The sequence below is a fragment of the Melanaphis sacchari genome, unplaced genomic scaffold (genome assembly GCF_002803265.2).
Source record: "Melanaphis sacchari strain LSU unplaced genomic scaffold, SCAv2.0 Contig31_pilon_pilon, whole genome shotgun sequence".
Lineage (NCBI taxonomy): Eukaryota > Metazoa > Arthropoda > Insecta > Hemiptera > Aphididae > Melanaphis > Melanaphis sacchari.
Genome location: NW_020271193.1, coordinates 1,866,265 through 1,880,451, shown reverse-complemented (window position 1 = coordinate 1,880,451; position 14,187 = coordinate 1,866,265). Strand labels below are relative to the sequence as shown.

The following is a 14,187-nucleotide window of genomic DNA, read 5'->3' as shown; positions in this document are numbered from 1 at the left end:
ATTTTTTGACATAGAGTATGGCGTAATATTGTTATGCAACACTAACATAAACAACCGCCAAGGCGGCATCATATGATAAGGAAGGCCAAAGCGAATTTACGTAAGATAAAGAAATAGGTGTTGACGATGTTATAATAATAAATCATAATATAATATATTTCTATAAATTATATAGCTAGAAAAAAAAAGAAAATACTATACTGATATTATATTATCATGAAATATGAATTTATACGCAATGATGACATTTTTTATTTATTCTGAGATATTATCTATTTATACTATGAACTTATTTTTAGTTTTCATTGTTTTATGGTATTTACAGAAAGATATAATTTTGAATTAAATAAACTGACATCATAATAAAGTACCTATAAATAAGCCTACAGTAATAATAATAATAAAATAAATTACTCTAGTAAAAATAACAAAAAAAATACCGTGAAATGAATTTTGATAATATAATAATATATAAGCTGACGACCATATCAGATCAGAATTGTTTTTCGTTGACGGTTGAATCCAAATTTAACTAACCCATAATAGTGGTCCACTAGACACTAAGTACAGTAGAGTGGTACCCACTTACCTACTTTTTTTGCTACAAATTTGACTTGATTCTAACTGCTCTCGAATTTATCCCTTCCTTTTGCTAATTTTTAATTTCGTCTCGGAAATATCCTCGTTGCCGAGACCAAAAGCCCGAGACCGATATGGAGATCGTCAAACTGCTGTACTCCTGTAGTTCTGTCACTCGTTATTTTGAAAATAAAAATGTTCGATGTGCTCTTGAGTTGTAAAAGAGAAAATTTTGGATTTTACCCGCGATTCGATCGTAGAAACTTTTAAAACTCTCAATAGGTAGGTATATTCGTTTCGGTTGAAAATTGCACGAGTGCATGTCGTGACATTCAAATCGATTAACATATTACGATTAATACATTATCTTACGAGTTACGACGCAGATATAAATAATATTTAAAAATAAACGTAAATACATGTTTTGATTTAATTATTATGGTATTGTAATTAAATGTAATATATTAATATATTTTGAAAAAAAAACTCCAGCTTATACTTGAGTATAAGTTAAGTAGGTACTAAATAATATGTATCAAAGCCGACGCGGTTTTAACACAAAAATTTACTTCAGTATCTACAGGTTGGTTTTTAAAAGAAAAAAACACTCACTCCTCGATAATTAATAGTGAAAACCGTGGAAAAATTTGAAAGTTTTTTTCCATTTGAATGACAAAAAATATGCAAGTCAAATTGAAATCAGATTTTAAAAATTCTCATTTAAGTAGTTGTAATAAAATAGATGTATATTTTATACGTATACGTATCACTGTAACACAAATTTTCAAGCATATGTTTTGTAATTAATTGTTTTAATTTCAATTAAAATTAATTTGAAAATTCGATTTATGTTTTCCTGTTAAATAAAAAACAAATGACGACTAAAACAATAAAATTACTACCCATACACTTAATAGTGAGTACTTACTCTCTAAGGGGTATGATCAATTTTCCTTACGCCACGTAACTAGAAATTGCTTGAATTGTTGCTCTTTAATAAAAATCCGGCCCCTGACAGGATTAACAAAGTGAGTTAATTTATTAAATAATTTTAGTATAGAAAATTTGTACTGATTTAATAAACAACAAAACAATCAAGTTTAGAATTAACTGACAAAATCTGTTTTTAAGCCACCCCTTAAATTCAATCAAATATTGAAATATCCACCAATATGTCTTCATACCTTCTTGTGTCTTAATAATAATATGATGACTGCTGTAGTGCTGTGAATTCATAAGAATTGGGAACATTTATTGGTGATGGCTGATAAGATGAAAATGTGGATTGCTGATAAGATGGTAGTGCTGAGGGTATTCATGTAGTGCTGGGGGTATTCATGGTAATAAAAATTTTTGTTATATTCCACTGATGATAAAATTTTCAAATAGAGATTAAACGTTATTTTGTTATTTTGAAATTAAACAATTAATTTCTTCAAAACTGAAAAATACTGCTATGCTGAACAATTTAAGGGTTCAAAAATACGAAATTCGAAAATCAAGTGAAAATAGAAAATAATATATCACTACTAGGTACTTAAAATTTAAGTCATTTTCTATACGTAATTAAGTATTGTAAAATATTTCGACCAATATTAAAGATATAAAATTGCTTTATAAATATTGATAATTTTTCGTTAAAAAGCTTGAATATTTATAACATCAATTTTCATATAGATAAAATGATTAACCATTGAATTATTTAAGTTCAAATTTAACACATTCATTACAGATATCTATATTTCCTACTTTGTAATAACAAGACATACTCTACATCTACTTTACAGCAGTGAATTCTCCAGTTTTATTTTGATTTTGGATTAATCGATACAACTATCTATAACTTTACCTCTATACATTTTATTTGGCTTTTAGAATTTTAATTAAAAATTTATAATAACAAGTAATACATTAAAACAGTAATATATAATGTATTTACAGTTACTAAGATATTTATACCTATAAGTAAAAAATCTCTAGAATGTATAAAATATAGGTTCGTAAGTAACTAATTTTTTTGTTGTTCTGGCATATCACAAATTAGTTTTAATTAAAACAATACTATTAATTAATAATTGAAAAATCTCCTATTCACAAAGTTTGTGATTTTATTTCAATGTTTTAGTGTTTTTATAGCAGTACCATGATGTGAGTAATAAGTAATAACATTTGTAAGAATCAAAATTATGTCTAAATAGCTATTGCATGAATAATGTATTATATGTTAGAAAACTATGACATAAATGTTTATTGCGTCATTAGTTTTTTTATAAGTTTATAATTTTTTTTAGTTCATGACCCAACAGGTGATTAAAACGATAAGTACGGAATAACTATAATATAATAAGAATATCTCATAAATTACAGTTAATGTTCTGGAGTTACACTGTTTGTCAACTTATTTATCGTACAACGTCCACTTTAGTTTAAAGTTAAAATTTTTTATAAGTATTTAATTACTATAAGAAATTCAACAACATGCCAACTTTTAGTATAGTTACTAACGTACCAAAACACAAAATTCCATCAACTTTTTTAGCTGATGCATCAAAATTTGTCAGTGAAGTACTTCAAACACCAGAACTAGTAAGTTAAATGTATGTTGTTATATCTCCTACCAACATTGAAAATTGAACCAATAAATTATTAATAGAGCAAGTCGAGGAAAGAATTTCATGTATTTGCAAATTTTTCTGGTTAATTTTATTGTATACTTAATAAATACGCGCAATAAATTTCATAACGCTTGTAATCAAATACTCAAAGTTCTTATTGCATATTTTGAGATTTTCAGGTATAGGTAAATGATATATTTTTTACTATAAAAGTATATATTTTAAGTTTTAGTACATATTTTGATAGTTTATCGAAAATTAAGCACTTCTAGTAAATAAATGTATGAACAAAGGTCTACAATTATATTAAAATACGAATTTGTCATAAAGACGATAGAGACTAATTTTTATCTTAATGGCCAATGGGTAGATTGGATTAAATCTATATTGGATAAATTATTGTTTTTTATACATAAATAAGTACATAAAAAAATTAATAAAATAATTCAAATTAATTCAAATAAGTGAAATATTTAAAGAAAAACGTAATATTTTAGTACAATACGGGCATATTGAGCATAATGGGTTTTGTTTCTTTAGGGTAAATTTTTAACTTTTTGATGCAAAAATCTTTTTTTGTAAAGATATCTTTTTAAATGCATATTTAATGATTTTTAGTGCATAAAAGTTCTTGCTCTAATTGTTAACATTTTTAAGATATTTTTATTTTTAATTTATACCTATTCTCTATAAAACTAAATTTAAAACTTAGGGTCAAATTAGATTTTGTTTTCCTAGATTTAACCTTGTTTTGTCACACTTAATTGTTAACATTTATTTAATTTAAAATATTTTGCCCATTAACAACCTTAATTGTAAATAATTCAATTTTGTACAACTTTACAAGCTAGGTACAAACACAGCACAAAAATAAAATAAAACTTGAGTGTACCAATATTTAATTTTGAATATTCCTATATACTTATTTTTTAATCTCTTTAAAGGTACTGTTCAACTTTATTTTGAAATTTGAATAGTTAATTACGATACTTAACAGTATATTTTTGAAAGTACTATTATTTCTTTCCTTTTAATGATTCTTGGTACTCTTTTGAAGTCAATATTTTTCCTAATACATTTAAATATCCTTATAGTTTGAAAAAATATATATATATATGTATAATGCGTTTATATAATTTGCCTAAATGTTAATTACTGATTTAAAAAAAATATTTTTTGTAAATAAATGTATTTAATGTTTATTGAGATATAAATACATAATCTATAACCTATTATACGTTATATTATTATTAAATTAGTGTAGTTATTATTTATTATACCTATTGGCTATGTATTACCTATATATATCAATTATTAAATTATTTTAACTATAATTTTATTACTGATTGATCATATTTTAATTTTCAATTATTTTAGTACATTGCTGTGAAAATCAAGGCAGGACAACAGATGAATTGGTTTTCTACAAAAGTACCAAATGAAGAACCATGTGCATTAGGAAGCATAGCCGGAACTCTAAAATTGGGACTCGATGAAAATAATAAATATGCTCCTTTATTACAGGGTTATATTGAAAAACACATTGGCGTACCTACAAATAGGTAAATTCAATATTAAATCAATTAATTTCCTGTTTACAATAGTGTTATAATTAGATTAATAATTAATTACCTATTTTATTATTTTTTAATAAAATAACCATTATTAATAAAAATAATTTATTAACTAAGTCATAATAATTCAATTTAAAAAAAGACAAGGATGAATACTAAACATTTTTATCTCCCGTATATTTTTACTAGATATTATAGTTTACATTAAATTGCTTCAATAAAAATAAGTTTTAAATACATTTTTAATATTGATAATAATCTTTTAAAACAAAAAAAAAAAAATGTTATAATAATTTAAAATTTAAATAATTCTTTGTTTTGTTAATAAACACAATATTGTAATTATAAGCTAAGGCCTAAGAAAAATGTTACAAAATATGCAAAATTATAAAATTATAAATATTTAAAAATAAATCAAATTATCTTCAGACTATAGAGTCCAGGTATCAATATTATCTGTTAACCCGGGGCGTATTTGGTGCTGCTCTCATACGAGGACTACAAATGTATGCGGTCTACCATCATAAATGTAAATCGCATATCATAGTAGAAAAAAATAATTATTTAATATATACGTACATCCACTAAAATATATAATAAAATTAGCCAGTAAAATATTTTGATATAGGTATGTCATATCTTGTATTTTCCAACTATTATGTTTATTGTTATTAAAAATAAAATTGTTGATATAACTAACTTACCTACAACTACTATGCGATATTATAACGAATTTAATAAGTTTGTTAGTTACGTAGGTATTAGTCGTCGATTGTGTTGTACTTCGATTATATTTGTGTCCGTTTTATATATCGTGTGCATTATGCAATTAAAAGATTTTTATTTGACTGTCGCAAAAAGTGAAGAGAATGCCACTGCGTTTTTAAGAAAGCACGGTTTATTAGATACCGCCGAAGAAACATCGCCAAGTCATAAGTTTGGTTCTGAAATGGTTAATGCTAGAAAACGAGATCGAGGAGGTGACTTTCGTCATGTTCTTCAGAGCAAAAAAAAGGATATCAGTCGTCATACCACGCGTAGTATACGACAGACCGACAGGGGAACAAGTTTTTTCGCTATGAGGACTTGAACAATAGGTTTAATTGTAATCTCAAACTTAGCGAAATTTTAGAATTGGTGGCGAAGTGAGGCAATGGCCCTTGGGTGCTAAATTGTAAAGGGGGCATTGCGCTAGAAAAATAAAATATTATTGGGCTAAGCTTTTTTTATCTGATGACCTTTTTTTTTTTGGTAAACCACCTATGTGTAAAAATTGATCAGTCCCCTCTATGACGATTTTTTTTGGGGGGAAAAAAAGGGTGCTAAAATCATTAATACACCTCTGCTACCGACTAAATAATAAATATTATTTACAGTTATAAATATTCTGATTAATTTAATCTAATCCTATATGGTTATATTCCTAAAATAATATATTTCTTAATTATTCTTAAGTATGTTTTTTTTTTGAATATAACACTGTATGTTTCATAATTTAAACTCGTGCAAAATTGTAACAATATATTACCAATAATCAATAAAAATAATATCTGTTTTTAACTAAAATAAGTATTTATAGCAATATATTTAATATTTTTTTATTATTTTTAAATTTTTAAAAGAAATTTATAACTTGTACCTCAGGGCACAATAAGTAAATGTGATACAGAAAAAATATGTTCAAAAAAAAGTATTAAAAACATAAAATTTCATTAGTTTACAATAAACTACATTATATTTAAACTAAGTAATACAAAAATTTATATTTTGTTGTAGATGTTATTTATCATTTTCGGAACAAAAACCAAGCAATATTGGAGTTAAAGGCACAACTTTAGAAGAGATCATTCAATAGATTAGGTATCAGAAATTCAATAATTATGTGACGATAAAATTTTTGTTTTTTTTTTTTGACTTTAATCTATTATGTTATAATATTAATACTAATAAATAATTTGTTTTCATTCTGTGTACTTTTTTTTTGAGTCTATACAAATTGTTGTCAATTATTATAGAGATAACTGATACATTTTTCGTAATTTAATAGTATGACAAATTAATTTTTAAATACCTAGCCAGGCTAGCCACTTTATGTTAGATATTTTAAATTTTAAAAAGTTAAAAATATTCCAAAATTATATACTTACTATACATTGTTTATTTTTTTTTGTGAATTGTGACCTCAAAATAGTCAATCGTCCTCATAAATTGAAATATTATATGCAGCAATAGCACTGAGTAAGCATTTAAAGTGGTATATTTTAACCATCTAAAGCAATGTTTCTTAAGACTTTTTTACTCTACGTATCCCTCTTTATGTTCAAAAATCTTACAATCTCCTCCTAATTAATATTTTAAAATAACTTTTATCTGGTCTGCATGATGTCTTTTAATTGCAGTTTTTCCTGAACGTTTGTCCAAAAAATACACAGGTCTTAAGTTTATAATGATAAATTAATTTATTGTATATTATATTTAAGGGCATAATTAAAGGGGGCGAGGAGAGTTGACCCCTCCCCCTCCGAGCCTTATTTCAATAATATTTTGCAATATTTATAATTTAATAGTAATTCAACTATAATATTTAAATAAATAAATAAATATTATAAATAATTGTGTACAAATGGAGTTTAAGATTTTTTTTTTTTAGAAATGATATAATTTTTACTAAAAATGTAATCCTCTCCAAGCCAAATTACTAATTACACCACTGGTTATATTAGTATATGTAAATAAAATATAAATTATAAATACGATTTATTTTATCCTAATGAACTAAAGGCGACTGACGTCTCCACCAACAGTGCATCCGAATTGCATAGGTACCAAAAAAAAAAAAAAAATAATAACGCGGTGATCGATGATTAATTATTTATTTTGAACCAGAATTTTCACAGTAAATTAATATTTTAGAATGTGGAAAATTTTTACAGTTATCTATTATGAAATTTATTTACATTTTACGCACAATTAAAAAGATATTCAAATTGAATAATGAAAACACAATTTCATAAGTAAAAAATAAAAATATAAACTAATATTATTAAACTGTAGCCGGCGAGTTGATAAATTTGTACTGTTCGTAGAAATTTTCACGTCGCTGTTGCGTGCGTAACACAATAGTACATATACATTGCCCCGCACCTGTCACGCCTCTTTTTATGATATTATTGTCTATAAAACATTTATTTTTAGAATATTTTGTTATAATTTAATACGTTTAGTAAATAATATATATTTTAAATACCTATCTCTACACGTGAAATAAATATCTGTAATTTACTAATTTATTACTAGAGCGCGGATTTCTATGCCATTGCATATTTTTTTCCTTTTAATATTTTTGGATTTTTGTCAGTTATCTCCACGAATTATCATAATTTGAAGCTAATGGTGAAATTTTTTTTTGCATATTTCTGCATATTTGAAGGTTATTGCATATTTTTGCATATTTTGACAAAATTCAAAATTTATTGCATATTGAAGCGAAAATTTAAAAAAATGTATAGGATAATATTTTGTCAAGTAGAATGATTTAAAATTTATATCTATTCATTTGGCATTTTTAGTGATAAAAATAGTCATAAAAAAAACGGGAAACTCGAAATATGATTTTATATCTAAGCTTTTCAATAATTGACGAAACGAAAGAAAAAATGCATTCTATTCCTGGATTGAAAGGTGTAACACTTACAACAAAATTAAACGAGCTTTCCAATAAAAATGAAGGTCTGAAAATTCTACGAAAAATTAATTCAGTGTTATTAAGTGAAAACGTTCATCTTGAAGATCTTTATCAAGATCCGACAATACTAAGTTGCTTCAAATATGCCCCAATAACTTCGGTTGACGTCAAACGTTCGTTCTCAGTCTTTAAAAATATGTTAATCGATAAATGATACAACTTCACAGAAGAAAAACTTGAAATGCATATGATTATTAATTTTAATAATAAATACAATTTTAAAAATAAATTAAGTTTAGAAAATTTCCTAAATTATTTATTATTAAGTATTTAAGTAATTAATTATTATAAGTTTTATTGTAAATTTTAAATAAATAAAAAATTCTTGTATATTTTTGCATATTTTCATAATTTTGACTGCATATTTTCATTATTTTTACTGCATATTATATGCTATATTTCGATACTTTTAAGTGCATAAAAATCCGCGCTTTATTTATTACACATGAATTGAATTCACGTTCAAATTCATGAGATATACTAGGTACTTTTATTCGTCTAAACTCTAAAGTTTAAACGAACTTCATCTCCAATTGACAGTTAATTTCATTCCAAACAATCTAAACGTTTAATATATTATATTTAAATTGTTGTCCATCAATAATATTATTGAAATTAATATTATATTAATTATTATGTAGGTACCTACTATCATTATTATTATTTTTTTAAGATAGACTTTAGTTAATTCCTACATTTCAAGAGGTGCTACACAGTCTCTGTCTTACATATAGCAAATTTACGTTCAGTAGATAAGGTTTAGCTTCGTTAGTTTAAAAATTAGAATGAATTGACTTAAAATGGAACTTGATGGTAAGAAGATCATCTGTATTTGTATTTGGGTTTTTTACGATAGTTCAATTTTTTAGCGAGTTTTGCATACCTATGTAAAATATAGTAAATTAATGCTCATTACTCACTTAAAAAATTGAATAATCGTAAAAAACCACAGATAAACACAGAAAATGTTCTTACCATCAAGTTTCATTATAAGTCGATTCACTCTAATTTTTAAGCTAACGAAGCTAAACCTAATCTACACTCAGCAGTTATTCACATTTAGTTTCATTAGTTTTAATATCAGAGTGAAATGAATCAACTTATTATAAAACCTATTGGTAAGAACTTTAACTATGTTTGTATGTACCTGTTATGTTTCACGATAATTCAATTTGTTTTCGAGTTATATGTATAGGTATATAAAATGGTGTTGTTTAAAAATGCTCATAAAGTCATAACTCACTCACAAATAGAATTATCGTAAAAATCCTACATATCATTGTGATTAAATTCTTACCTTTAAGTTTTTTAAAAGATAGGATTCACTTTAATATTGAATCCAACAGAGCTAAACGTGAACTGCTGAGTGTAGATTTGCTATGCAACGCACTGTAAGATGAAGACAATAAATGTGGATATAAGTAGCGTCTGCTTAACTCTTAATCAATAGTATTTATGAACTACCTACCTTACAAGTAGGTAGACTGTTGATACTTGATAACACTAAAATTATTTCATAACTATTAAATATTTAAAATTTTTTGATGAAAAAATAAATAACAAATACCTACAAACCTTCTTGTAGGTATCACTTTGTATTAAGTCATTACAAGGCATAAGGAATAGTATTGATTTCATATGTTGAAGCATTTTTTTTTCTTTTTTCAAATTTGTTATGTAATTGTGTAGATATAGAAAAAAACATTTTGTTACACAATTATATGTTATAATAAAAATAAATGAAGGTACTTTGTACAGTCTCACCTATAGATATGCACAAAAACATAACTATATAGTAGTTTAATTTTTTTATAACCTCACCACTTTATTATGTGATCTGTTTACAAGCATTAAAATCATAAAATAAAACGCATCCACTTAATATAACAGTGGATTAGTATATATTCTAATGTAATTCTACCTAGCTTGTGATAATTGTAAATACATTTTTTATTATTTCAAACACGAAACTAAAATGCCAATTTTGCAAATTGATACTAGCTTGTCGATGACTTCTGTGCCATTAGAGTTTGCAGTCCAGACATGTGAACTAATGGCACATATATTTAAATCGCCATTAAACGTAAGATAATAAAATATTTAAATAAATATTTTAATGTACTTTTAAATGTTCATACTTATGTACATTGTCAATTTACAGCATATATGTACATGGTAATTTTTATACAAAACAATATGTAAAATGTTAATCATATAATTATTATTGTTTAATAACTTGATATTAATTATTACTTATTTTAATTTATAGTTTTGTGTTGTGCATATAAATACTGATCAAAAGATACATTGGTATGGATTAGATAGTCCATGTGTCTTAGGAACATTAAAAATAGTAGGTGGTTCTGGAATAATCAATCCTGAACAAAATATTGGACATGCTGAAAAACTTGTAAAACACATTTGTGATAATTTGAAATTATCCAATAAGAAGTATAAATATTTAAAATCATTATTTATAAAAAATAAAATGTTTAACAAAATTTTTATTTCAGTATATCAATATCAATTGTGGAACAAGATGCAGCTAATGTTACAATCTTTAATACAACTGTATCAAATTTTTTACAAAATAAAAATTAAATATATATTATAAAATACAAACATGACTTATGTAATTGAAATTTTAAAAGAAATCTACAGCTCTTGAACGTTTGGAAACATTAATATTCAATAAATTATCAGTAAGGTTTTTAGGTACTTCGTATGGTTTTTTCTGATGGGTAGGTGTAGATTTCTTAATGTTGCCTTTTAATCCAGAAATTGATGGTGACCCAGATGGAGTTGTACGTGGTGACGGACTATAGGATGCTCTTAAAGCAGTATCTCTACTTCTATCACTACTTATACGGTTACATATAAGTCTTTGAGCTGCTGGTGACATAGAATTTAATCGATCCAATGGACTATTCATTAAGTTAGATGGCGATGGTCTGAAATTATAAAATGAAAACAAATTTAAATTTAAATAATTGTACAAAAAAAAATAAATAAATATATTCTTACGTAGATAACTGTTTTCGGGCTGTTTCCAATGCTTTAATTTTTTTATTTCTATGACTTTCACTAGCTTTTTCAGCAAGTGCATGTGCTAATCTTTCACGTTTAGGCTGTTCAGGTATTTTGAAAATAGGACCAGAATTATGAGGAGTCAGTGGGGTGTCACTACCATCTAAACGGAATGGAGTACCTTCAATTTCTCCCCAAGTCATCAGTGGGCTTTGATTAACACCAGGAGCAGGAGATGGAGTTTTGACAAAACCATATCCATTAATTTTAGGTGTAGAAGAAGTTAGTTCTTTGCCATCAACTCCAATTTTGCCATCTAACTGTCTTGTCTGCATGTGTGCTAAACTGCACAGTTGTTGTTTGTTATGTCTTTCGTCAAATGGGTTTAATTTGAGTCTCGTGTTAGAATGGTCAATTTTTTGTCTTTTAGATGCCATATTGATAAGTTCTTCTTTTGTTAATTTTACTCCATCAGGAATATACATGATATAGTTTTTGTTTTTAAATGCCCATGAATCTAAATTAAATGCACGCTCTGTATTAGACGCTTGACTTTCTATTGAAGGTACTTCAAGTTTATCAACCATTTCTAATGCTTTTTTTTCGCCCTCAAATAACCATGCATTCTACAATAATAAAAAAAAAAATCATAAAAATGTTATTATATATTTAATTTGATAAGAAATATTTATAAATCAAAACCTTTTTTTTATATTGGATTTCAGCTTCTTTAATGATTTCATCAAAACTATGATTATCTTCACTTGTATTATTGCTTAAAAATTTGTCCAATCCAATAATTTCTGAAAAATGAATTAAACAATACTATGTATATAGACTACATATAAAACATTTTATTAGAACTTGTTATAGATCAAAAATTAATAGTCACTAGATTAAAATGGTTTTTTTAGGTTAGTATAACTTCTTTAATTTTTAAACAATTCTAATACAAATTATTCCCAACTGCCACAATATTAAAATGTGTTCTATATTATGATTAATATCTTAAATTGTGTTCTATTTAATTCTGTTTTCATGTTCATATAGCAAAAGGTTATAGGGTTTAAACCAAAAATTTAGTTTTGCCTTAAATTCTGTGATGACACTTTTCAACTCAAAAACTGTACTTATTGTATTTATGATATTATAATAATCATGATAAACTGTGTGAGTAATGTAGTCTTGGCAACTAAAGTTCGATTTTGTGATAGTCGTGATAATTCAGAAGTATCAATTAAATTTATTTAAAAATGTTTTAATCTACTAACCATTGTCTTTTGATTTAGAATCATCAGGTTTTCCATCATCTAAACCTGTAGGATCAACAGTTCTATTACTCATTGACCCTTTGGTTGGCTGTGGTGTTTCAAATGTATCTGGGCTTGCATCTGTGAACAAAAATAAAAAATATAGTATACTAATATTACAGGTAAATGATAATAAATAATACTGATATTATTGGTAGTTAATAAGTTATACAAAAAATATGGAAAATATTAGTAAGCAATTGATTTTTTATCTCTTGAATGTATTTAAAATAACACAATCAAAATTGTTTAAATTTTTTTTTTTTTTGTGTTAAAGTATTTAAAAAAAAAAAAATATATAGTTAGGCATGATAATAACAATCTAACAAATATTTTTTGAATGGATCAATCAGATTTTCAGTTCTAAATCTTTAATAAGACACTAAATCTTCATTTTTTTATTTTTGAAATTAATTAATAAATTGTAAAATTACCAGGTTGTTCAATAAGCAATCGTTTACTTAAACTATACTTTTCATATATTTCTCTTAATTTCTTTGTATCATTTTGTTGAACTGCATCTAAATAATCTTTTTGGGCTTTCCATTTTTCTAAATCTGGAAAGAAATCTCTTTCTATTATTTTACCAATACTCTGAAACAAACAAATAAAAATAATTAATTAAAATGTGGTATTTGGAATAAATCACAAGTAGAAATGAATATCTCTGAAAAAAAGAAAATTGTAAAACATAAATTTTAAGCCATTATATTAAAATATTAAGCTTGTCACTATTAAATGAATGGTTTATTTTATATTAATAATCATTCTACTGACTTTATTGTTTATTTTTGTATATTATATAAAAACAATATCATCAGAAGTATTATTCCTTATGGATAATGTGAAAATGCTAATGATAATTGATTATTATTCATTAAGTTGATCTAAAAGTCTTCAGGTAACACAAATTTTATGTTTTTGAGGAATAATCCATATAATTATAAAAGTAATAACACTAATAATCATAACAATATATAGCAATAATATGTTTGCAAAAAAATATTGTCAAACCAGTTGTCCCCCATAACACCACATAATTATTCATTAACAAAACAATTATATCTAAATTCTTTAACCAGTACCAATTAATAATCAAGACAAATAGATATAATTCATATACATATAGTAATAGTAAACTTTAAAATAATATATGTACTTGTAATATTCACATGGAAATTACAATTGATTTTTAAATTTATTATTAGTTCACTAGTCACTACTCAGTACTTAAACATAATAAGTTAAACATAATAGCTACCTATTTTTATAGTACCATATAAGTATAACGAGATGACATAAACACATATCATTTTTAATTTATTGACATTGATACT

At 25.0% G+C, this 14,187-nt stretch overlaps 3 protein-coding genes and 1 long non-coding RNA gene across 4 annotated transcripts in view; 2 read left to right on the top strand and 2 right to left on the bottom strand.

Annotated features, from left to right (window-relative positions):
- The first annotated feature begins 2,943 nt into the window (after nt 1-2,943).
- LOC112596330 (macrophage migration inhibitory factor-like) lies at nt 2,944-6,696 on the top strand. Its single transcript, XM_025341947.1, has 3 exons — nt 2,944-3,165; nt 4,572-4,756; nt 6,545-6,696. Exons 1-3 carry the CDS (start codon nt 3,058-3,060, stop codon nt 6,621-6,623), a joined length of 372 nt encoding a protein of 123 aa, XP_025197732.1. The 5' UTR covers nt 2,944-3,057; the 3' UTR covers nt 6,624-6,696.
- Nucleotides 6,697-7,757: 1,061 nt separating this feature from the next.
- Nucleotides 7,758-10,092, bottom strand: LOC112596424. The gene is made up of 3 exons (XR_003114777.1): nt 9,982-10,092; nt 9,811-9,902; nt 7,758-7,942 (listed from the first exon to the last, which is right to left on the bottom strand). It is a non-coding gene; the product is annotated as an uncharacterized LOC112596424 (long non-coding RNA).
- A 230-nt stretch (nt 10,093-10,322) lies between these two features.
- LOC112596328 lies at nt 10,323-11,177 on the top strand. Its single transcript, XM_025341945.1, has 3 exons — nt 10,323-10,596; nt 10,783-10,964; nt 11,027-11,177. Exons 1-3 carry the CDS (start codon nt 10,489-10,491, stop codon nt 11,112-11,114), a joined length of 378 nt encoding a protein of 125 aa, XP_025197730.1. The 5' UTR covers nt 10,323-10,488; the 3' UTR covers nt 11,115-11,177.
- Nucleotides 11,114-14,187, bottom strand: part of LOC112596450 (splicing factor ESS-2 homolog) — a 3,330-nt gene continuing 256 nt past the window's right edge. The window contains exons 2-6 of the mRNA XM_025342139.1: nt 13,285-13,444; nt 12,812-12,931; nt 12,243-12,343; nt 11,538-12,166; nt 11,114-11,464 (exon numbers count right to left, since the gene is read on the bottom strand). Of these exons, the coding sequence (XP_025197924.1) occupies nt 11,158-11,464; nt 11,538-12,166; nt 12,243-12,343; nt 12,812-12,931; nt 13,285-13,444 (1,317 nt within the window). The 3' untranslated portion in view covers nt 11,114-11,157. The remainder of the gene's footprint in view (nt 11,465-11,537; nt 12,167-12,242; nt 12,344-12,811; nt 12,932-13,284; nt 13,445-14,187) is intronic.